This window comes from Hylobates moloch, unplaced genomic scaffold (genome assembly GCF_009828535.3).
Source record: "Hylobates moloch isolate HMO894 unplaced genomic scaffold, HMol_V3 SCAFFOLD_2, whole genome shotgun sequence".
NCBI lineage: Eukaryota > Metazoa > Chordata > Mammalia > Primates > Hylobatidae > Hylobates > Hylobates moloch.
Window position 1 is genome coordinate 894,794 of NW_026652277.1, and position 25,089 is coordinate 919,882.

The following is a 25,089-nucleotide window of genomic DNA, read 5'->3' on the forward strand; positions in this document are numbered from 1 at the left end:
TGACTTTTGACAGTTTGCCTATAATGTGCCTTGGGGAAGACCTTTCTGGGCTGACTCTATTTGACAATCCTTGAACTTCCTGGTTTTAGATGTCTATACCTCTCCCCAGTCTTGGAAAGTTTTCAGCTATCTCATTAAATAGGTTACTAAGCCTTTTCCCTTCTCTTCTCCTTCTTGAACTCCCATAATGCCAACATGTATTCACTTAATGTTGTCCCGTAAATCTTATAGGCTTCCTTCATTCTTTTTCATTCTTCCTGCTTTTTTTCTCTCTGACTAGGTAGTTTCAAATGACAGATTTTTTTCTGCTTCATCCAGTGTGCTGTTAAAACTGCCTATTGTATTATCTCATCCATTGAATTCTTCAGCTACAGGATTTCTGTTTGACTCTTTTTTACAATTTCTGTCTCAATTTAAGTTCTTGTTCATATCATGAAATTGTTTTCCTGATTTTGTTGAATTGTCTATCTGTATTTTGTTTCTTGTTGAGTTTCCTTCAAAAAAAATTATTTTGAATTCTCTTTCTGGCAATTCATTGATTTCCTTTTCATTAGAGTCTGTTCCTAGAGAGTTAATATTCCTTTCATGATTTCTTATTTCCTTGCTTTTTCATGTTTCTTGTGTCCCTGCATTGATGTCTCTGCCTCTGGTAGAACAAGAGCCTCTTTTATACTTTCTTCTAGAGTGGCTTTCATGGAGAAAGACGTTGACCTCACTTGGGTTTTACTATGCCATTTGGGAAGGGAACCGTGACTTTCTGGATAGGAGCAGTGACATTGTTTCTGTGCAGCTTCCTCAACTCCATGAAATGTTGGCAATAACTGGGTGGCTCAGTGGCCTCCGCTCTGGAAGTTTGTGCCAGTGATGGTGTACGTTTTTAATGTCCTTGGTATCAGGGGCTTTTGGGGTCCTGCTATTCTTGTTTTTCCCACAATGGGGGACTTATCTGAGGGCATCTTTCTTGGTGTCAGGTCTGACATTGTCTGCAAGCAGCTGCCACAGTGCTGGGTTCCAGCTACAGGTACTCAGAGTAGCTGTGGGACTGGGGTCCTAGCCTTTAGGGTCTTGTGTACCTATCATGGCCTGGCCTTGGGGTGCAGGTTTACTCTCTCTGGCGGATCTCTGATCCTGAAGCACCCCTAGCAGCTTAAGCCCACAGGGCAAGGTTGTAGCTGTGACTCCACTCATGGGGTCAGGGCACAGTCCTGGCCTGACTCCAGGACAGACGTACTCCAGAGGTTTGAGCCTGGGAAGCAGGGTAGGGCTGCACTTCAGAAACCTGAGCCAGTAGGGAGGGCTTAGTGTCGGTTTGAGGGGAACTCTGGACCCTGGGATGGTGGGGCCCAGCAGTATCCCAGACTCTCTGATGCTAGGTGAGGTGGCAGCAAGGACCCCAGAATGGACCAGTCCAGCTGTCATTTGGGCCCTGGAGGACAGGGAGGAGGACAGCAGTGATTCCATTTCCTGGAAAGAGTGGTGACTCTGCAGCTCAGACTGTAGGGTTAGTCCAGCTCCAGGGAGCAGGTGCCGGAGCTGTTTGCATGGTGGAGCAGGTGCCTTGGCTCAGCCCCTGCCCTGTTTCCCTGGGGTGTGGAGTACAATGTCAACTCTTCCCCATGGTACGTGGCTGGTCAGCTTGGGCCTGAGGGTTGTGACTCTTCTGGACAGCCCAGACACCATTTCCCTGGGATACAAGGTACCTCTTCAGCATAGATGCTGGGATATGTGACCATTCTGGGCATTTCCCAGGAAGCAGGGCACTGCTTCAGTTCAGGCAGCAGGGAGACAGGGGTGCCCTGAGAGGCCACGGTGCTGTTTACCAGGAGGCAGGGTACCGTTGGGTGCTGGAGCAAGGGCTGGTAGAGGGGCTCCACCTCCCCCAAGCCCTACTGGGAAGAGGTAGCAGCTGCTCGCAGCTGGCTTGGGGATGTTGCGCCACCAGGTTTGGGTAGTTTGGAGGCAGTTTAGCCTCAGGGATGAAGGGGAGCTGTGGCCACTTTCCCCTGAGCAAGACATACTCCAGCCGCAGTTCCAGTCCCAAGATGATGGAGTATAGCCGCCCCATGGGCCCAACAGATAGGGCCCAGTGTCAGCTCCTTCTGTGCGGGAGCACAGCTGTGAGGATGGCAGGGGGCTCTGGTGGTGAGGGCTGTGGGTGTCCAGAGTGGTAGTGGGGCTGCTGCCATCCTCTTGCTTACCCCCTCGCCATAGGGAGAACCTCCTCCTGGGTCCCGTTGCATCCCAGCTGTCGGGTGGGTTGCTGGCGGCCCAGCATTTTGTTTTTTTTTTTTTGGTTTGTTTGTTTGTTTTAAGACAGAGTCTTCACTGTCGCCCAGGCTGGAGTGCAGTGGCGCAATCTCTGCTCACTGCAAGCTCCGCCTCCCGGGTTCACACCATTCTCCTGCCTCAGCCTCCCGAGTAGCTGGGACTACTACGCCTGGCTAATTTTTTATATTTTTATTATTTATTTTTTTTATATTTATAATAAAATATTTTATATTTTATTATATTATTATTTAGCCACCACGCCTGGCTAATTTTTTATATTTTTAGTAGAGACGGGGTTTCACCATGTTAGCCAGGATGACCTTGATCTCCTGACCTCATGATCCACCCGCCTCAGCCTACCAAAGGCTGGTATTACAGGCATGAGCCACCGCGCCCAGCCCCTAGTGTTTTCTTTGGGCTATATTTCATTGTCTTGCGTTTTTCTGCTCCCCGGGGTGCCTGTCACTCCTGTAATGCAAGCTCCCCCTCAGTTATTAACATGTAGTTGTTCGTTATTCTGATTGCCTTTGTTGTGGGGGACAGATGTGAGGGGCTACTAGTCGGCCATCTTGTTGATGTCATTCGTGTTTTCTTTATCATAGAAGAATATGAAGAAAATAACTGTTTTTAGGATATGTCTCTTTTTTAAGACTTTGAAACAGCCACAGATGTTCACATTTGCAACCTCCATTTGCAGAACTGTACAGTTTGTTCCATAGGGAATGGGAAATGAATAATACATCTGTCATTTTTTCTTTGCATTCCCAGAAAATATTTACAGATTTGCAGGCTGAAGGATTCCCGGTAATAGAGACCAGCACCCTGACTGAGGAAGGTGTTATTAAAGTTAGAACAGAGGTCAGTGCTGCCTTAAGTCAGGTATCAGTCTTTTTACTGTCTCTTGCTTGATTCAAGTCAGTCGTGGGGAGAAAATGGTTTTCTTTCTAGACTTTATTAACCCTTGGAGCCCTCGCAGTAGTGAGGCGGGTGGCATGCAAGAGCGGGGCATGAAGACAGACCCTCCTAAGACCCACTTTGCCCCCCGTGGACAGTGGGGCGTGAGGGGATGCTTTGCTCTTCTCACCGCAAACAACTTTACCCTACAGCGGCTGCTGTCTCTGGCCTTCTAATATTTTGGTAGCAAGTACAGTGAGAATTATTTTTATGGAAGCTGTTCAGAAGCAGAAGGGAGAAAAGTCTGAAAAGCAGAACAGCCTTTGCAGGAGGCAGAGTCTGCTGCTGGATTTCACATGCTGCCCTAATTACTTCGTATTTCATGTTGTTTCTATCTCAAATAAAAGGACATTTCTGGCCGGGCGCGGTGGCTCACGCCTGTAATCCCAGCACTTTGGGAGGCTGAGGTGGGTGGATCACCCAAGGTCGGGAGTTCAAGACCAGCACGGCCAACATGGTGAAACTCCGTCTCTCCTAAAAATACAAAATTAGCCGGGCGTGGTGGCGCATGCCTGTAATCCCAGCTACTCGGGAGGCTGAGGCAGGAGAATCGTTTGAACCTGGGAGGCGGAGGTTGCGGTGAGCTGAGATCATGCCACCACACTCCAGCCTGGGCAGCAAGAGCAAGATACCGTCTCAAAAAGAAGATGGCGCTCCTGATGCCATAGTCGCACTCAGGATTTAAAAAGATGGCACTCCCCAGAGGCTGCTGGAGGATGCATTTGTGACTGTGTCTTCTTTTTTCTGTTATTAGGCTTGCGATAGGCTTTTGGCTCATCGAGTGGAAACCAAAATGAAGGGAAATAAAGTGAATGAGGTGCTGAATAGACTGCACCTGGCTGTCCCAACCAGGAGGGACGATAAGGTAAGATGGGCCCTGGGACAGCCGTGGGCTCACGGTGCTGTCAGCAGGTGCTGTCCGTGTGCCTTTTCCAGAGGCCTCCCATCCAGCTTCACATACTAGCAGGTGGATATTGTGGGTGGGCCTCAGTTTCACCTTCTTGCATATAGTAAAGGATTGAGAAGGTGAAGAAAGTGCAGAACGCCACATGGCACCCGTTTCTCACTGCATGACGCGGTCACTGTTAGTTTATCCTTCCAGAAATGTTTCTGATATAGAAGATTGATTACTAAAAAGCTCTTTAAACACAGATGGAAATCTGTTTCATTCTTTAAATTTTCATTTTTTTGGCTGGGGGAGATGGCTCATGCCTGTAATCCCAGCACTTTGGGAGGCCAAGGTGGGAGGATTGCTTAAGCCCAGGAGTTCGAGACCAGCCTGGGCAACATAGTGGGACCGTGTCTCTATAAAAAATAAAATAAAATAAATTTTCATTGTTTTGTCCATTGTGGATGGGCACACATCGTTACGCCGCTGTGTCTTCATGTTTTACTGCAAATGTGTCCGCACTTTACCATGTGGTGTTGACAACGTTCCTGTCCCACAGACGCCTTCCTAGTGTGTGCTCCACTGACATTGGAGGCTGTGTCCTTCCCTCTGTCTTCCCTTGTGTCCTCAGAGGGGTCGGGCGCTGACTCTGTCAGCGGTGTCCAGTGGTGTAAAGATGATTTTATGTAATGCTGGGTGCAGTTGAGCATGTTTGTGTGCTTATTGGCCTTTTCAAAGTTCTTTAGGCTGTTTATCTTTTTCTCACTGATTTGTTACTTTTATATTACAAAGGTTGGATTCTTGTCGGATACATTGTAAATATTTTTTTTCTCTTTTTGTCACTTGCCTTTTTAACTTCAAATGTGCTGTACATTTTTGAACTATTAACATATATTAATATTTTATTTCTGGCTGTTCAGGTTTGCATTGTACATAGAAAGGCTTACCATTCATTCCAAAGTCATTTTAAAAGTATCTTTTCTTGCCGGGTGCAGTGGCTCACGTCTGTAATCCCAGCACTCTGGGAGGCCGAGGCGGGTGGATCACCTGAGGTCAAGAGTTTGAGACCAGCCTGGCCATCATGGTGAAACCCCATCTCTGCTAAAAATACGAAAATTAGTCGGGTGCGCACCTGTGATTCTAGCTATTCAGGAGGCTGAGGCGGGAGAATCGCTTGAACCTGGGAGGCGGAGGTTGCAGTGAGCTGAGATCACTCCATTGCACTCCAGCCTGGGTGACAAGAGTGAGACTCTGTCAAAAAAAAAAAAAAATTATCTTTTATATTTGCATTAAAAATTAGCTTTTTTGGATAGTCTTCACCGTGTCTTGAGTTGGTTATATTGTGAGGGTGGAGGTTGCACTCCGTTTCAAGTGGTTGGCATTTCTGACCTGAGTATTGGAAATTTTATGTTTCCATTGAATTCTTATATGCACTTGAGTTTATGTCTAAATTTCTTTCATTTTTTGATCCAGTGTTATTTCTTACCACTTTCTTCTTCCATAATTTTTCACGATAATCATGATTTGTGTTTTTCTTGGATAAACTTTGGAATCACTTTGTGGAGTCCTCCTGGTTTCTATGCTCAAAGTGACCCTGAACCCATTCCTCTCCTCTAAAATAATCTGTTGGTTGTTAATCGGTCTGGGTATGGTTTTCTGTTCCCCTTACACGTAGGGAATTTGTTTCTACTTTTTCGGCTTTGTACATATCTCATTCAGCAGGCATTTCACATAAATATTTTATGTGGGATCTTCTCAGGAGAGGCCCCCTTTCATTCCTGAAGGAGTGGTGGCTCGCAGGAAGAGGATGGAGACTGAGGAGCCCAAGAAGAAGAGGGTATGCTGCTGGAGCCCTCATCTGGTGTTCTCATGGGGGGAGGCAGGCCATGTGTGCTCATCGTGGGGGCCTAGGCATCGAACAGGAGCTGTGGGTGCCCAGGCACTGGCCCCGTTAGGCTGCGGACACAGCAGCGAGTCCCCCTGCAGAAGCCTCTCTCATGGAGCTCTTTGGCCTGAGGGAAGATGACCGTTAACCAAGTGCACGAGTAGGATAGACAGTCCCCAGATGGCCAGAAACAGCCTCTTCCTACCAGAACCCAAAGGCCGGCCCCACAGACAGGGAGATAAGAAACAGCCTTCCTACCAGAAATGGAAGGTGAACCCCACTGATACTGAGAGGATTGGAGAAAAGATTGTTTCAAGTGACAAGGGGCAGAGCATTTCTGGATCCGAAAGGCAAAATGAAGCTGATGATAATTTCTCTTTCCATTGCAGGAACGAGACCTTGAGCTGGAAATGGGAGATGATTATATCTTGGATCTTCAGAGTAAGGGCCAGAGTGTGATCATTATTATGAAATGCCAATTGGACGTGAAGCAGTTCAGAAAAGGGAGGAAAGACTTTAATGAGTAATAAAAGTGTTTCAGCCTATTTGTCAACTTTTAATTTCTTGAAGATTAAAAGTTGCATCCTGCAGGCCAGGTGCAGTGGCTCACGCCTGTAATCACAGCACTTTGGATCACTTGTGCCCAGGAGTTTGAGACCAACCTGGGCAACATGGCAGAACCCTGTCTCTACAAAAAATACAAAGATTAGCTGGGTGTGGTGGCATGTGCCTGTAGTCCCAGCAACACGGGAGGCTGAGGTGGGAGGATCACTTGACCCTAGGAGGTCAAGGCTGCAGTGGGCAGAAATTGTACCCCTGCCCTCCAGCCTGGATGACAGAGCGAGACCCTGTCTCAAAGAAAAGGTGCATACTGATAGCACTCAGTGGGAGTTCTTCCATCGTTTCCTGTTTTGGGTTGGTAGGGTGATTTTTGTAGCTTTCTCCGCGTGTGGGTGTTGAATGAGGCTGATGCTGTTGATGCAGCTGCATGTGGAATTGCACGTCGTGCTCTCCTGCGGTGGAGTCGCTGACTTGCCGTCAGTCACAACTCATTTTATGCACGTAGTACTTGAAGATATTAAAAACTACTGTAAATGTAACCACCTTTTTTTTAACTTTAGAGTACTGGGATTTAATGAATTCGTCTGAAAAACATGATAAGATACCAGAAATCTGGGAAGGCCATAATATAGCTGATTATATTGATCCAGCCATCATGAAGGTTCGTGCCACTTTTTAAATTGTGGATTGTTTTCCTTTTTATTATAATACTATTGCTGGAAGATAGCAGCACGGCTTCAGCTCAGCTGGGCCTGTCCCCTTCATTCTGCACCTGTCCATCCTGACTCTGGCCCCTGCACCACTTCCCCACCCTGAGACTCTGGTGGAGATGCTGGGCCCTGCATGGGCTCTGCTGTGCTGACCCCTTCATTCTCCTGCACCCTTCCATCCTGACTGTGCCCCCTGCACCACCTTCCCCACCCTGTGTCTCCGCCAGGCCCTCGATGGGCCCTGCTGTGCTGGACCCTCTTCCTCGGGAGCTCTGCTCTGTCACATCTTTTTCCTGCCTCAATCCCCTCCCTACTTGCTTTTCCTTAGCATATAAATGTCCACAAGTTTTACTCATCTTTTTAAAAAACGAAAACATATTTAGACCGTGTCCTCCATTAGTTGCTGTCCTGCCTTCTTCTCTCAGCTGAGCTGTCTGAAACATGCTTTATACAATACTTGCCGTCTGCATGTCCCATGTTGCCACTCCTTGGTTCACACAGGCCCTCCGTCACTGAGTTCACATTTTCAGTCTCATGGTCTCTGCGCTCCCTGTGCCTCCATAGCAGATTCTGGGATAGCAGATTCTGGGGGCAGCATCTCAATTTTGTTGATGCTGGAGGAATGGCCTCAGGGCATCTCCTCTCACCACTGCTGGGGCCCCCGTCCAGCCCGTGCCCTCACTGTCCCTGCCTTCCCAGCTTCTTCCCCTTTGCAGTCCGTGCTCCCGGGCGCGAGAAGCCTTGAGACTCCCCTCCTCCAACACAGCTGTGCCTGTGCCATCCCCTTCCTCAAGGCCTGGCCCCCCAGTGTCACCCTCTGCACTCCCGGCCAGAGTCTCACACAGGCATATCTGCCTGTTGGGCTCCTGACCGGGTTGCTTCATTAAGGTGTGATAAACATGCGTGTATTTTAGTTTTCATTTTTGTCTTATTTGTAGCCAGTGAGGTTGTATTTGGGGTGACGTTAGAACGGATACATGGGATGTGGCACGAATTCAGTTTCTCAGGACTGAGTTCCTTTTGTGTGTCTGCTGGGAGCATTGGAAGTGAAGGAGGCGGTCTCTGCGCATTTTTAGCCTTGGAATTTAATTGTTTTAAAAAAAAAGGAAACAGTGCACAGGGGTTGCTGACTTGCTGGCAGCTGGCGTTCACGTGGTCTCCATTTTCTTCACAGAACCTCCCTGTGAGGTAAATGGCACGTAGGCAGGGCCCAGGCGGGACCGGACCAGGGCAGTCACTCTGTCCTCTGAGGCAGGGAAACAGCTCCCATACACACACTGCCACACTCACTGACTTAGGGGTTTTCTCGTTGTTAATTTTGCTTAATTACAACTCTATTTTTAAAGAAATTGGAAGAATTAGAAAAAGAAGAAGAGCTGAGAACAGCTGCTGGAGAGTATGACAGTGTATCTGAGAGTGAAGACGAAGAGATGCTGGAAATCCGACAGCTGGCAAAGCAGATTAGAGAGAAAAAGAAGTTGAAAATTCTGGAGTCCAAAGAAAAGAATACACAGGGACCCAGGATGCCGCGAACTGCTAAGAAGGCAAGTTTGTGTCTTTCCAAATAGGTGTGACCTAGTTTTTGCAAATTGGATTCCTGTGTGATCATTGCTAAGTAACAACTTTTCAACCCATTTACGGCCATCAGATTGCACATTCTCATTTTATTGGTGTATGGATCTGCAAGATTGCTCACGTCCTGATTCTTTACTGTGTCCTTTCTTGGTGACTTTCAGCTTCGAGTTTGGCACTACTCTAGATCCAGTCATTTTGCAGTTGGACAGATTAAAACTGTAACTTACGGTTCACAGACGTTTAAGGCTATCAGTTAACATTTTCCTGTTCTTTTCTCTCTCTCTTTTTTTTAGGCAGGAGATAGAGTCTTGCTGTGTTGCCCAGGCTGGAGTGCAATGGCGCCATCTCGGCTCACTGCAGCCTCCACCTCCTGGGTTCAAGCAATTCTCCTGCCTCAGCCTCCCGAGTAGTTGGGATTACAGGCACCTGCCACTACGCCTGGCTAACTTTTGTATTTTTAGTAGAGATGGGGTTTCACCATGTTGGCCAGGGTGGTCTCAAACTCCTGACCTCAAGTGATCTGCCTGTCTTGGCCTCCCAAAATGCTGAGATTACAGACGTGAGCCACCACGCCTGGCTGGTTTTCTTATTCTTTAATTTCTGCATTAAATCTGGACTCTTTAGGCTGGGCGCAGTGGCTCACGCCTGTAATCCCAGCACTTTGGGTGGCTGAGGTGGGCGGATCACAAGGTCAGGAGATCAAGACCATCCTGGCTAAAACAGTGAAACCCCATCTCTACTAAAAATACAAAAAATTAGCCAGGCGTGGTGGCAGGCACCTGTAGTCCCAGCTACTCGGGAGGCTGGGGCAGGAGAATGGTGTGAACCCAGGAGGCGGAGCTTGCAGTGAGCCGAGATTGCGCCACTGCACTCCAGTCTGGGCAACAGAGCAAGACTCCATCTCAAAAAATTAAAAAAAAAAATCTGGACTCTTTAGCAGTTTACAGAAACCTGACGCAGTCTACAAAAGGCAATTTATTGGCTCTGTGGCAGGGTGGGATGGAGGGGAAAAAAGCCCACATGCAGGGCAGTTAACATGTAACCAGGGAAGTCACTTGACATGTAGGATGCCTCTCAGTGGTTCTTCCTGTTTGAACACACTGTTTTCATATGGTGGCGAGTGACTGGTTATGGCGGACTTGGACATTTTTGTACTTCTCCAGGTGGGGCACAGCCATCTCTGGGAGGAGTGAGGTTGGCGCACTGCCTTTGTCTGAGGCCACCTCGCTAACCTCAGCTTTAGTGTCTCACCTCTGATGGAGACAGTCACTCTCTTCCCTGTGTTGTGGTGAAGAGTAGACAGACGTGGAGGATACGCTGATTCTTCCCACAGCAACTGCTCCGTTAATGTTAGTTTTCGTGGGATTTAACTGAGCTATCCAAAAACATGAAAGTGAGGCCCAGTAAAAATTACAACTTCTAAAATAAGTATAATTGTTGCAAAATATATATACATATATATTGCCTTGAAGTTTTTTTCAACAATTCATCAAACTGATTTAAAGCAAATATTTCTTTTTATCCTTCTCAGGTTCAGAGGACAGTTTTGGAGAAGGAGATGCGTAGTCTTGGTGTTAACATGGACGATAAAGAGGACGTGAGTCTGGGGGCGGTTCATGTGTTTATCTGGCTAGATACACCTTTTTAATAAAGAAAACCAGCCGGGCATGGTGGCTCACGCCTGTAATCCCAGCACTTTGGGAGGCCAAGGCGGGCAGATCATGAGGTCAGGGGTTCGAGACCAGCCTGGCCAACATGGTGAAACTCAGTCTACTAAAAAAAATATAAAAAATTAGCCGGGCGTGGTGGCGTGTGCTCGTAATTCCGGCTACTCAGGATGCTGAGGCAGGATAATTGCTTGAACTTGGGAGGCAGAGGTTGCAGTGAGCTGAGGTCGCGCCACTGTACTCCAGCCTGGGTGACAGAGTGAGACTCCATCTCAAAAAAAGAAAAGAAAAAAAGAAAACCAGGGTTTTGGGAAGCCGTGGGAACGTGGGAAATTACAGCAAAAAGAAGTGAGAGCTTCCAGTTTTTCTCTTTTGAGATTTGCTGGCCCTGGGAGTGACTTGAAGTGATGGGTTGAGGATTCCCTGACCCTGGGTCTGGGTTGAAGTGGTGGGTTGAGGCTGCACTCCAGCCTGGGCGACAGAGCAAGACTGGGTCTCAAAAAAAAAAGCTCCACAGCCAGCACGAGGCAGCTCTGTGACGTGCCCAGGGTGTATCCACAGCCAGCATGAGGCTGCGCCATGACGTGCCCAGGGTGTGGCTGCAGACCCTGTCCTCTAGATGTGCAGTCTGCAGTTTCCGTCTGATGGTTGTCCCTTTGTGTTCATATCAGTAACCCCCAAAACGGGGCGATGAGGGAGAGAGCATTATTTGTATCTGAAATATAAATTGTGATGCTGTACTCTAATAATCATTTTTAAATGAGAGTTCTAAGTTTCTTTAAGTGGAGTTAAAATCAGCTTTCTTACATAAAGCAGCTTCCGTTAAGCGAATAAGAATATTTGACCAACAACTAATGTGAAATTGTTACTAATGTGAACTTGAAATGGTATCACTAATATGAAAATACTGTGTGTATTTTCAAGATCTCTAGCCCATGTGGTAATGGTTCAAACACTCCTGTCCTCCCCTCTTGCTGGCGTGACCTCATGCCTGTCGCTGAGCCTGGGAGCAGGGCTGGGGTCCTGAGTGCTGAGCGCTGAGCCCGGGAGCGGGGCTGGGGTCCTGAGTGCTGAGCGCTGAGCCCGGGAGCGGGGCTGGGGTCCTGAGTGCTGAGCGCTGAGCCCGGGAGCAGGGCTGGGGTCCTGAGTGCTGAGCGCTGAGCCTGGGAGCAGGGCTGGGGTCCTGAGTGCTGAGCATTGCTTCCCCTGCTTTGCAGGCCCACTACGCAGTCCAGGCAAGAAGATCCCGGAGCCTCACTAGGAAAAGAAAGCGGGAAGACTCTGCTCCCCCGTCCTCTGTGGCCCGGAGTCGGAGTTGCTCTCGAGCTCCACGTGACGTTTCTGGTCTTAGGGATGTCAAGGTCAGTCTCTGTGTTGTGTAATGTAATAAAATGACAGTCTCTGTTGTTTATTGCACAGGGTTCAGGGCAAACACCAGCAGTTGCCATTTGCAGGAGCTATGGCGGGGGTTGTGTGCACTGCGTGCCCTCATTTTGTGGCATCCTTTAGAGGAGAGCACGGGCCAGGGTGCAGGTGGACGCCTCTGGACAGCTGCCCTGGATGGACCCTCCCTGGCACTTTCCTTTTGTGGAGAGTGGCCAGAGCATGGTCTGACAGCACTAGCAGTCTGGGCTTAGACCCCACTGTCTGAAGAGGGCCAGGAAGTGGCCGCTGCTGAGCATCAGGAGGCCTCAAGTCCCAGCAAGCCCCCGTGGGAGGAACAGCAGAGGGAACGCCTGGGTCGATTGGCGGGTGATTCTGCTCATCCTTAGGTTGCAGGATTGTTCCCCCCAGGTGGAGAGCTTGAGTCATGTTTAGTTTATTTGTAATGTCTTTTGGCAAAGACACTTTAGATGTACACAGTCTGTCTTGCTGAAATGTCCTTTTATTAAACACAACAACTTTTAGTTTCAGCGTTGTAGCAATGAAGATGCAGGAGAGTCTGTGTATAAACTGCAGTCTCCTTCATGGAAGCCTGAGCTTCGCTCCTCTGTGCCGTTGCCATCTTGAAACCTGGCTGTTAATATTGGCATTGCCACTTGTCAGTCAGACCTGAGGAAAACAGGTTCATGGGCCTGAGTCCTTAGCTTGTGTAAGGGGGAGTTAGAACAGACGTGTGCTGACCTTCTAGGTCTAAAGCGTATCTAGTCCTGGGGAGTCCTTAGCTTGTGTAAGGGGGGGTTAGAACAGACGTGTGCTAACCTTCTAGGTCTAAAGCGTATCTAGTCCTGGGTATAAAGCTTGTCCTGGGTGTGATTTCATCCATCATGATACAAAAATACTCACTGAGTTCCTGCAGATACTGTGCTGGGGTTAAGAGAACAGAGATGTAACAGGGTCTCTTCACTGAACAGACCTGAGCCATTAAACAGATTGTTACCCAGTAGTTAAAATTCAGAATGGAAAATTGGTTTTAAGTAATGAACCTACTTTATTTTTTTCTCCTCCTTTTAGATGGTGAAGAAAGCCAAGACTATGATGAAGAATGCTCAGAAGAAGATGAATCGGTTGGGGAAGAAAGGGGAGGCGGATAGACACGTGTTTGATATGAAGCCCAAGCACTTGCTGTCTGGGAAGAGGAAAGCTGGTAAAAAGGACAGGAGATAGTGTCCGTTTGGTTGGCGTGGCTCGGCTAGACTGTTGCTGTTTATTTCCTGGCTTGGCACAGTATGGTTTCATGAAATTGGAGTTCTGTATAAACTGAAAAAGACAAAATAAGTAAAGCACTTGTTGCTTTGCTGAAAACTATGGTTAACCCTATATAGATGTGGGAAATTTTTGTCACTGCACAATATTACAAATATTTTGAGTAGACCGTGTTTCCACATTTAATGAAGTATCAGTTGCTTCAGATTTTCAGAACTGGGAAGATTTACTGGTGTAACTGGGTTGTTTTTGATGGATGAAAACCTTATTTTCTTTTGTAAGAGCTGGGAGCAAACCCGTTTATGAGTGTGTCGGAATCCCGTGCTTAAAATACTCTCTTAAATTATTTTCTAGTCTTATTGTACAATGTCTCGTTGTAGTCTGTCTTCAACTATTTTGTCCAAAGTAAACCTCCAGAAGAAAGTAGTTTTCATTTACTTCGCTCAAGTTTTGGTTTAGTTATAGTCGCTATTGATTTGGCCATGACATTTCTATTTTGTTTTAAAGCAAAAATACTTTTGGGGGAGTAAAATGTTGCTGGAGGCAATTAAATATGGGCATTCTCCTATTTCTATGGCCCGTTCCTGAAGTTATATGTTCAGTAAAACACAAAAACACCCCCAATACCACCTCAAAAGCACCTGCTGGGGAGCATTGGGGTGAAGAGCTGTGGGGTCGGAGGGACCTGCCCAGGGGTCCGTGTGCGTTCACATGTGGAACTGAATGTTTTTTTATTTTTTTTTGAGATGGAGTCTTGCTCTGTCGCCCAGGCTGGAGTGCAGTGGTGCGATCTCAGCTCATTGCAAGTCTCGCCTCCTGGGTTCATGCCATTCTCCTGCCTCAGCCTCCCGAGTAGCTGGGACTACAGGTGCCCACCATGACACCTGGCTAATTTGTTTTGTATTTTCAGTAGAGACGGGGTGTCGCCATGTTAGCCAGGATGGTCTCGATCTCCTGACCCTAGTGATCCACCCGCCTCAGCCTCCCAAAGTGCTGGGGTTACAGGCGTGAGCCACCGCACCCTGCAACATTAGCATTTTAATGTATGATTAAGGTGGCATTTAAAATAGTTAGAAAAGGTACATTATTTGAGAATTGATGATATAACTGGCTAGTTTTTAGAAATAAAGTTGTATCTTTTTCTCTAATGTCATATTAGAGACATCCATGTGAATTTAAGATTTAATTTTTTTAAAATGAAAGCATAAAAGTACTAGAAACATATGTGGATGAATAATTACATGATATTCTGTAAAGAAAAATCTTTACAGGCAAGACACCAAGTTGGAACCCTAGACACACAAAAAATGGTAGATTTAAATACCTTAAAATAATCCTTCTGTATGTCAGCAAAGCCTTGATAAAAGAAAAATAAAAATTATAAAATGTTTTATCTTGATAAAATATTACAGGTAAAGACTTAATATCCTTAAGACAAGAAGAGTTCTAATTTTACAATGAAAACCATGTAATTATAGTAGAAAATTATATAAGAGCATCGACGTACAACTCAAAAATGAGGGAGACTGTTGTGTAAAGATGTTACCATTTGGTATTTAAATCCACTCTTCAGATGGGCTTGGCTAGTATCTGTTTGATTGTTGTTATGAAACATGTTGGTGTACACGGGCTAGAGTTTCTTCAGTTCTAATTTAAATATGTAATTTGGCCGGGCATGGTGGCTCATGCCTGTAATCTCAGCATTTTGGGAGGCTGATGTGGGCAGATGACTTGAGGTCAGGAGTTACAGACCAACCTGGCCAACATGGTGAAACCCTGTCTCTACTAAAAATACACAAAAAAATTTAGCCGGGCATGGTGGTGGGTGCCCGTAATCCCAGCTACTTGGGAGGCTGAGGCAGGAGAAACACTTGAATCCGGGGGGTGGAGATTGCAGTGAGCTGAGATCACGCCACCGCACTCCAGCCTGGGTGACAGAGCCGAGATCGCGCCACCGCACTCCAGCCTGGTGACAGAGCAAGACTCCATCTCAAAAAAAATAAAATAAAATAATGTAAATATGTAATTGACCTTTGCCTCATTTAACTGGTTTTCCACGACGCACACTCCCTCTTGCTCAATTTCTTGGCTTATCTGACATCAGGTCCAGGAAAGCCTATTGTTCTTTCTGGGTGAGGAGGCTGGAGTGCTTTACCTTGACTTCATCTACCTTGAGGTAGGGACAGTTCTTCCCTCGAGCATATTTTTATTTAGAAATTGTGCCATTTGTACATTTCCTGGATCATGGCTCCTATTTCAACAGACCTGTATCCTGCCACTCTGTTACCTTTTAATCCTGTGCAGGGTCCACCTAGAGGGATGAGGGACTTCTCAATAGTCCCATTTCTTTTTTGTCCCTTTTCTGAGGCTCCAGAGGCAAAAATATTGCTATTTAAAAAACCTTGAAAATATAATTTTTGGCATTGTTTCATTATCTATTTAATTTTTTTTTTTTTTGAGACGGAGTCTCACTCTGTAGCCCAGGCCGGAGTGCAGTGGCTCACTGCAACCTCCGCCTCCTGGGTCCTGGTTCAAGCAGTTCTCCTGCCTCAGCCTCCCAAGTAGCTGGGATTATAGGCATGTGCCACCACACGTGGCTAATTTTTATATTTTTAGTAAAGACAGGGTTTTACCATCTTGGCCAGGCTGGTCTTGAACTCCTGATCTCATGATCCGCCTGCCTCAGCGGATCCCAAAGCACTGGGATTACAGGTGTGAACCACTGCGCCCTTCAATGCCATATTTTTAATTCACTTGCAGTATATATCTTTCCAGATTTTAAAAAGAAAAAATAAAGGTGGCAAATGGAAGAGAAAAATAATAAAGATTGTGACTGAAATTACTGAATAAATTCTTAGAATAACTGAAAATCGATAAATAAATGCAAGACCTTGGAAACCAACGTGTCTGGAAGAGCTAAAACACTGTATAATTTCTTGCCTATCATATTCCAAATATTATCTACCAACTAAAGCTCTGGGCCAAATAGTTTTGCAAGTAGGTTCTGTTAAAATATCAAAAAAATGTTTGCCATATCTGTCAGTTCTCTTAGGGGATATGAGGAGGGAAGCACGATGGATGCATGACTCAGCTGACTTTGGCACAGATAATACAGAACAAAAATAACACAACAGCAGTGAGGGGTAATATTCTATAAAAAGATGAATGTGTTTTGCTCTTTTGTCTTTCCGTAAGTTCACCTTTATACATGTAATTTTTAGTTATGTAGAAAATCAGAAGGCTATGCCTGAAATGTTTTCCCTATAAATCAGTTCTGAGACTCAGGAATAAATGGTCTCTTTGAAACTTCTGGCCGGGCGCAGTGGCTCACGCTTGTAATCCCAGCACTTCGGGAGGCCGAGGCAGGCGGATCACAAGGTCAGGAGATCGAGACCATGGTGAAACCCCATCTCTACTAAAAATACAAAAAAATTAGCCGGGCGTGGTGGCGGGCGCCTGTAGTCCCAGCTACTCGGAGAGGCTGAGGCAGGAGAATGGCGTGAACCCGGGAGGCGGAGCTTGCAGTGAGCCGAGATTGCGCCACTGCACTCCAGCCTGGGCGACAGAGCGAGAATCCGTCTCAAAAAAAAAAAGAAACTTGTTTCTTTTGCAGTCAGAAGAGTAAGAATGGGAAAATGATATTCTTTTAAAGATCTAAAAAATAATAAATAAGTCTATGAATTAGGCTTTGAGGAAGAAACTAATATACAATACTGTACTTATTATAATCCAACAACTCTAATAATAATAATAATAATAATAATAAGACAGCCAGACACACATTGTGTGCTTCTTTGGTGCCAGTTTCTATTTTAAGAGTTTAATGCATATTAATTCATTTGATCCTCACAACAACTTTTTGAGATAAGCATTATTTTTTATTCTCACAGCATCAATAAGGAACTGAAGCACAGAGAGGTAAATTACCTGCCCAAGGCAATGTGGCTGCAGATGCAGTTGAGCCGCCAGAATCTGTGCAATTTAACATGTTGGAATTGTCACTACCAAATTAAGCACTGAAAGCTTTAGAGGCAAATGTTATCAAAATTTCCAGGAAGGAATTGTCATTCTCTGTAAAATGTTCTAGGGGATAAAAAAGAGGGAAACCCTTCACTAGGTTGATCTGAGCACAAGTTTCTGACACATAAAGCACACAAAAAACATCATGAAGGAAAGGAAGAAAGACATTTTGATTAGGCTATATGCGGAGAATTTTCTTAAGAGAGGTTGTGACAACTTTAAGAATGACAGTTGATGACCTATAATGCTGCAGGTAGGAGGTTAAGAATAAACTCTAGGAATAGATGATTACATTTGATTAAGGCAAATTAGAAGCCACAGAAAGGGCTCTAGATATCAGTGAAATATAGAGAAAGACATGGAGGCCAAGACTGGGAAAAGCAAGTAAAAAGAAATGGAAGTGGAAAGAATTAAAAAGGAGTAGGCCAAGTATTGTAGGTATGAAAGAGAGGGTAAAACAAATACAGCATGTGCTAAAGGGTATCCTTGAAAAAGAGAGCCATAATAATAAAGAAAAATATCCCAGACATACAAGATGACTTAAATCCACAGATGGAAAAGGCTTGCCATGTTCCAGATATACCGACACATTAACGTTGACACTGGGGTAACCTTCTCAGATCTCTGAGAAAACTGCTGCATGAAGAAGAGAACACCCACTCTCAACACCATCACTCCATCTCCTAGGCATTGTACAACCCTAATCCTCTGCTTTCCACCTAGAATGATGGATCATCCATGTACTTACCAAAAGTCACTTCTTGGGTCAGGTGTGGTTGCTCACGCCTGTAATCCTAGCACTTTGGGAGGTCGAGGCGGGTGGATCACGAGGTCAGGAGATCGAGACCATCCTGGCTACCACAGTGAAACCCCGTCTCTACTAAAAATACAAAAAAATTAGCTGGGCGTGGTGGTGGGCACCTGTAGTCCCAGCTACTGGGGAGGCTGAGGCAGGAGAATGGCGTGAACCCAGGAGGCGGAGCTTGCAGTGAGCGGAGATCGCTCCACTGTACTCCAGCCTGGGTGACAGAGCGAGACTCTGTCTCAAAAACAAACAAAAAACAAAATCAAAAAACTAACTTCTTCTGCAGCAGATTCACCCACAGTCACCTACTCAAAGACATCGTCCAGCAATTTTCCCTTTTTCTTCCCTATCATCACGTTTTCTCTCTGATGGAATTCTCCTATCAGTCTGCAAGCATGTGACCATGATTTCATTTGAGTAACAGCTAGTTTTTTAGACCTCATTTGCCCAGCAAGCTACTCCACTGCTGCTCTGCTCTCCTTTGCAGGAACACTCTTAGAAAACTTCCTTCATGCTCACTATATCCAATTCCTTTCTCTAATATTTCTCGTTCCTTTTCTCACATTTAAAACTATCAAGTAACTTAACCTAAATTGTTAAGTACAATTGTTGTTGAGCTGTTCAAATTTTCAACTCCTATCAACAAAATTCCAAAGAACAAGCTTCTAAGATAACCACTTCCTGATATTTGATAACATAGGTTAAAATTTCTGTAAATATCTTAAGAGATTATATTCAAATCCATGTGTTGGAAAACGGTGATCAATAAAATTTTGGCAGTGAGGAAAATAAAAATAACTCCATAATAGGGTTATTTTTGTCTATATAAATCAAGAAAGAATTAACACTTTAGCTACGATCACAGAAGATGAGGCCGTTGGTATTATTGGGAAAATTTGGAAGAGATAATTAATTTGGGAGGGCTTCTAGAACAAGTACTCAGTGAAAAGTGTTCACTATTAAGTAAAATGACACATATGTGATTGATATGTTAAGGCTGATGACAGCAGCCCTCCTAAATGAATCTGCAATTTGCTACTAAATCCATACAATGCACCTCCTCCAATATATATATATTTTGAGACAGAGTCTCGCTCTGTCGCCAGGCTGGAGTGCAATGGCATGATCTCGGCTCACTGCAACATCTGCCTCCTGGGTTCAAGTAATTCTCCTGCCTCAGCCTCTCAAGTAGCTGGGACCACAGGTGCATGCTGCCACCCCTGCTTAATTTTTTTTTTTGTATTTTAGTAGAGATGGGGTTTCACCATGTTGCCCAGGCTGGTCTCAAACTCCTGAGCTCAGGCAATCCGCCTGCCTTGGCCTCCCAAAATGTTAGGATTACAGGCGTGAGCCACTGCGCCTGGACCTCCTCCAACTTTTGGCCAAGCCACGCAGTCTTTAAGCTCCCATGTCTGTCCATGATTGTAGGTTTATAATTTGGAACTTCGGTTATTTAATTAATTAAAAATATTCAGCTATATCCTGCAAATAAATACAAAGTTTTTGTACTCAGCATCTTTAGTGCATTTTCCCACAAAGAGTTGTATGTAAATGAAAAAAATAGATAAATGCAAGTATGTAAATCAACTGCTATTATTAACCATTTACTTAGCTCAAGTTTATTTACACCTGAATGAAAAGTTCCATTTGCATCAAAAATATATTCGTATACTCCTAAGGCAGTGTCCGGTGCAGTGGCTCACGCCTGTAATCCTAGCACTTTGGGATGCTGAAGCGGGTGGATTACTTGGGCTCAGGGATCCAGCCTGGACAACATGGCAAGCTCCATCTCTACGAAAAATACAAAAACTTAGCCAGGCGTGGTGGTGTGCACCTGTAGCCCCAGCTACTCTGGAGGCTGAGATGGGAGAATCGACTGAGCCTCTGAGGTCAAGGCTGCAGTGAGCTGGGATTGTGCCACTGTACTCTAGCCTGGATTACATATATTTGTATATAGCTGCACATTACCAAAGCTAGTATCGCTGTGCCTAGTGGCTTACTGCCTCATTCAATTGAAAAGATCAAACTAATTCAATCCTGCTCTCCGGAGAACACTTTTTCTGAATGGGCTCTCAGACTTTTTCTGAATGGGCTCTCAGACTTTTTCTGAGTGGGCTCTCAGATTCTGCTTTCCTAAGAAAGTGTGTTGAGCTGTAGTTCTACAGCATTGTTCAATGCAAAGATAGGGTTGGCTGTAGGTTTTCAGAAGGTGACCTTTATCAGGTTGAAGAAGTTCCCTTCTCCTCTTACTTTGTTGAGGTTTTATCATGAGTTGATGTTGAGTTTTGTCAAATGTTTTTTCTGCATTTCTACTGGAATGAGTCTTGTGGTCTTGTCCCCTTTATTCTAGCAATATGGTGTATCATATTAATTGATTTTCAGATGTTAAACTAGCTTTACTTTCTTGAAATAAATTCCACTTGGTCGTGGAGTATATTCTTTTTATATGTTGCTGGTTTCTGTTAATATTCTAAGATTTTTGTATCTGTATTCGTGACTGATATAGTTTTCTTGTAATAACTGTTATAAATAGTTATTGTGTGGCTTGGCCAAATACTGGAGGAGGTGAATTGTATGGATTCAGTAGCAAATTGCAGATTCATTTAAGAGGGCTGCTGTCATCAGCCTTAAGATATCAACCACGCTGGGCGCAGTGGCTCACGCCTGTAATCCCAGTGCTTTGGGTGGCTGAGGTGGATGGATCACAAGGTCAGGAGTTCATGACCAGCCTGGCCAACATGGTGAAACCCCATCTCTACTAAAAATACAAAAATTAGCCGGGCATGGTGGCGGGCGCCTGTAATCCTAGCTACTCAGGAGGCTGAGGCAGAGAATTTCTTGAACTGGGGAGGTAGAGGTTGCAGTGAGCTGAGATCATGCCATTACATTCCAGCCTGGGCAACTCAAAAAAAAAAAAAAAAGATATCAATCACATATGTGTCATTTTACTTATTATTGAACACTTCTCAATAGAATTCTTTTCGCTATATTTGAGATATCCCATTTTCTTCTGCGTATGCTATTGGGAGATAGGATAACTAAAATATTATATATAAAATATAAAATAACAATATATAAAATAACTAATATAATAACTGTAATATAACTATATATAGCTATATATCTATATATAACTGCAATATAACCATAATATATAAAATAATTAATATAACATATAGATTAATTATAAAATAGATATAAAACTAATAAAATAACACCGATATATAAAAAATATAAAATAACTAACATACATTGGTATAGTTTCTTGTAATAACCAAAAGAAAGTGTTCCTTTTTTCTCTATTTCTTGGAAGTGCTTATGAAGAACTGGTAATATTTCTTATTTTTTATTTTTTTTTTGAGACAGAGTTTTGCTCTTGTTGCCTAGGCTGGAGTGCAATGGCGCGATCTCGGTTCGCTGCAATCTCTGCCTTCCAGGTTCAAGTGATTCTCCTGCCTCAGCCTCCTGCGTAGCTGGAATTACAGGCGTGTGCCACCACACCCGGCTAATTTTGTATTTTTAGTAGAGACGGGGTTTCACTGTGTTGGTCAGGCTGGTCTTGAACTCCTGACCTCAGGTGATCCGCCCGCTTCAGCCTCCCAAAGTGTTGGGATTACAGGCGTGAGCCACCGTGCTCGGCCAATATTTCTTCTATAAATGTTTGGTAGAACTCACCAGGGAGGCCACTGGGCTTTGCCTTTTCTTCATGGGAAGATTTTAATTACTATGCCTTAGCTGGGTAATACAAAGATGTACCTGCATTATTTCGGATTTTCGTCTTTTTTGCATTCTCTCTGTTCTTCTTGATCATTCTAGTTAATTATTTTTTTTAACCAACTTTGTTGCTCTTTTGTTTTTTTTTTAGACAGTCTCACTCTGTTGCCCAGGGTGAAGTGCAGTGGTGCGATCTTGGCTCACTGCAACCTCTGCCTCCCAGGTTCAAGCAATTCTTGTGTCTCAGCCCCCTCCCCCTGCCGGTCCCCCCTTCCTCCTGCCGAGCAGCTGGGATTACAGTCATACACCACCATGCCTGGCTAATTTTTGTAGAAATGGGGTTTCACCATGTCACCCAGGCTGGTCTCAAACTCCTAGCTTCAAGTGATCTGCCAGTCTTGGCCTCCCAAAGTGCTGGGATCACTAGAAGCTTTTCAATTTTTTTATTCCAAAGCTATCTAATGCAGTTTTTGCTGTATTTGAGATATCTCATTTTCTTCTGCATATGCTATTGGGAGACAGGAAAGATTTTGGAAAATGTGTAAGAAAAAGGAAGATATTAAAAACATACTAAGATTGTATGTAGGGAAAGGTTACACCACTAAATTTGATAATGTTCATTAAATCGACAAATTCTTGAAAAGCACAGCTCGATAAATCTAACAAAAGAAGAAAAAGAAAATGTGAAGAGTTGAATATATGTGAAAGAAATGTAAGTTCATTTTTCTTTTTTTTTTTTTGAGACAGAGTCTCTGTCGCCCAGGCTGGAGTGCAGTGGCGCGATCTCGGCTCACTGCAAGCTACGCCTCCCGGGTTCACGCCATTCTCCTGCCTCAGCCTCCCGAGTAGCTGGGATTACAGATGCCCGCCACCGCGCCTGGCTAAATTTTTGTATTTTTTAGTAGAGACGGGGTTTTGCCGTGTTAGCCAGGATGGTCTCAATCTCCTGACCTTGTGATCTGCCCGCCTCGGCCTCCCAAAGTGCTGGGATTACAGGTGTGAGCCACCGTGCCCAGCCGTAAGTTCATTATTAAAATGGGCCCCACATCCATGTGAATAGGGGTCAATCTCAGACTTAGCTTTAATTTTCAGCCATGAGAAGACTACTGCTCTTCCTCCAACACTCACTTCTCTAATTTCTCTATCATTTGATCCTGTCTCCTGTACAACTGGGTGGTATTTAACCATGTTTAGGCTCAGGTATAACCCAAGCTCTGAAACTGTAATAGAAAGTTAAGTAAATGAAAGGCAAAAAATTAAAGACTTAAAAATAAGGTTTAAGATGTTATTCATCTAGGAGGCTGAATAACGATACATATAAATGTTTTTGTTGTATATGTGTATATATCTTTTATGAATAGATCTGTTCCTATTATGTTGTATCTTGTAATAATTATTAATGACAAGGTTCATAAATAGCTAGATGTTAACATAACTAGCCAAACTCCAGTGACAAGAGCGCTGTTACAATCAGTAAGTAGGACCAACCTGCTAAGACTTGAGCTCAGAGCTCATGGATGACCAAGGCCCAGTGGTTGTGACGAGATGCCAGGAAACCTTACCCAGTGGATGGCTGTGCTGTGCCATGATGCTGTGAGTAGTCTCTTTGGGTACACTGCCAGTAGGCTTTTGGCATACATGTATGGGCTAGTATCTTCAGGCCAACAAACTATCCCTGTCTCATTGTTTACTATCTTTGTGCAGCAATTTGGTTTTCCTGTTGGTTCTTACTCTGGTCTTGCCCCAAGTTCAATACTTTGGTTCTTCTCTTCTTGACTTATTCCCTAAGCTTTCCTTGTCCTGATTCCCTGAGAACAATTCTCTTTTCTCTGAATTGGGATCCCATTTCTACCCCCTGCATACATACCCCTCTTAATTCTTCTGGGTAAATTTCTATGCCCATTAACTGTAGACATACATTTGTAATTTACTGAGACCCTAAATTGAGAATTGTGTTTGCCATTACTTTTAAAAGTGTAATCTGAATCCCAGCACTTTGGGAGGCCGAGGCGGGCGGATCATGAGGTCAGGAGATCGAGACATCCTGGCTAACACGGTGAAACCCTGTCTCTACTAAAAATACAAAAAATTAGCCAGGCATGGTGGTGGGCGCCTGTAGTCCCAGCTACTTGGGAGGCTGAGGCAGGAGAATGGCGTGAATCCGGGAGGCGGAGCTTGCAGTGAGCCAAGATCGCACCACTGCACTCCAGCCTGGGCGACAGAGCGAGACTCCGTCTTAAAAAAAAAAAAAAAAGTGTAATCTGTTTTTTTGCCTCCTGAAATCACTTATATATAAACACATTAAAGTGGGTCACCGTGTCACGTCTTGGGCTTCCTTGGACAAGAATCAAGTGGCACATGCCTGGCCAAAGTGCTCAAATCAATCTGCAAACCATGGTCACAGAGCCAATCACAGAGTCTTATGGCTTTCATTGTAGCTTCTCCGTGGAATATTTTCAAGGACATGTGTGTACTTTAGGATATTCACATGTCATGATTAAGTTGTAAATTTCAAAAATTCTAAGAATGCCTGTTGTTGGCCAGAAGTATAAAAATTGCAAAGATTTTATTTTATTTATTTATTTATTTTTATTTTTTATTTTTTGAGACGGAGTCTCACTCTATTGCCCAGGCTGGAGTGCAGTGGCGCAATCTCGGCTCACTGCAAGCTCCGCCTCCCGGGTTCACACCATTCTCCTGCCTCAGCCTCTCCGAGTAGCTGGGACTACAGGCGCCCGCCACCACGCCCGGCTAATTTTTTTTTTGTATTTTTAGTAGAGACGGGGTTTCACCGTGGTCTCGATCTCCTGACCTTGTGATCCGCCCGCCTCGGCCTCCCAAAATGCTGGGATTACAAGCGTGAGCCACCGCGCCCGGCCACAAAGATTTTAAATAAAATCATCTTTCAATCTTACTTAAATAGGTCTATGAAGTCTCCGTCTTTTCCTCTGGAAGTAACTTAGGGCTGTGAAGAACATTGTCCGTAATGAAACTGAGAAGGGCTGTTCTCCCTGGGAACGGGAAGGCCACTGTCTTTGCTCAACAAACAGCCTGAAGCCAGGGACACAGGCCTCCCCAGGCCTCTTGGCCACCTCTCCAGTCTCCTCAATAAAAAATTCACATGGAAGATTTCTATTCTATCTTCTCTTCCTTCTTTCCTCCCTTTAGCAAATAATTATTGAGTGCTGATTATGTTCTGGACACAGTTCTAGAATTTCTGTGATAAGAAACAGAGACCCCAGCAGTGATTCTCTGCTGGGGCCGATGGCTCTCAGGGGCATCCTTCAAAACTGGGTCCATTTCGTTCTTTTAAAAAAAAATAATGTCCAGTTCCTCTAAAAATTCTGTCATGACTTTTATTTCCTTGATGTTAAGCTTTGTGTCTTAGGTTTGTG

At 44.7% G+C, this 25,089-nt stretch overlaps 1 protein-coding gene across 3 annotated transcripts in view; it reads left to right on the forward strand.

Annotated features, from left to right (window-relative positions):
- The window catches only part of GTPBP4 (GTP binding protein 4), a 29,161-nt gene extending 12,696 nt beyond the window's left edge, over positions 1 to 16,465 (forward strand). For all 3 annotated transcript variants that reach the window (XM_032165883.2, XM_058431095.1, XM_058431092.1), the window contains exons 9-17: positions 3,037 to 3,126; positions 3,977 to 4,087; positions 5,871 to 5,948; positions 6,386 to 6,437; positions 7,118 to 7,218; positions 8,614 to 8,811; positions 10,374 to 10,439; positions 11,727 to 11,870; positions 12,964 to 16,465. In XM_032165883.2, the coding sequence (XP_032021774.1) occupies positions 3,037 to 3,126; positions 3,977 to 4,087; positions 5,871 to 5,948; positions 6,386 to 6,437; positions 7,118 to 7,218; positions 8,614 to 8,811; positions 10,374 to 10,439; positions 11,727 to 11,870; positions 12,964 to 13,116 (993 nt within the window). In that variant the 3' untranslated portion in view covers positions 13,117 to 16,465. The remainder of the gene's footprint in view (positions 1 to 3,036; positions 3,127 to 3,976; positions 4,088 to 5,870; positions 5,949 to 6,385; positions 6,438 to 7,117; positions 7,219 to 8,613; positions 8,812 to 10,373; positions 10,440 to 11,726; positions 11,871 to 12,963) is intronic.
- The last annotated feature ends 8,624 nt before the right edge of the window (positions 16,466 to 25,089 follow it).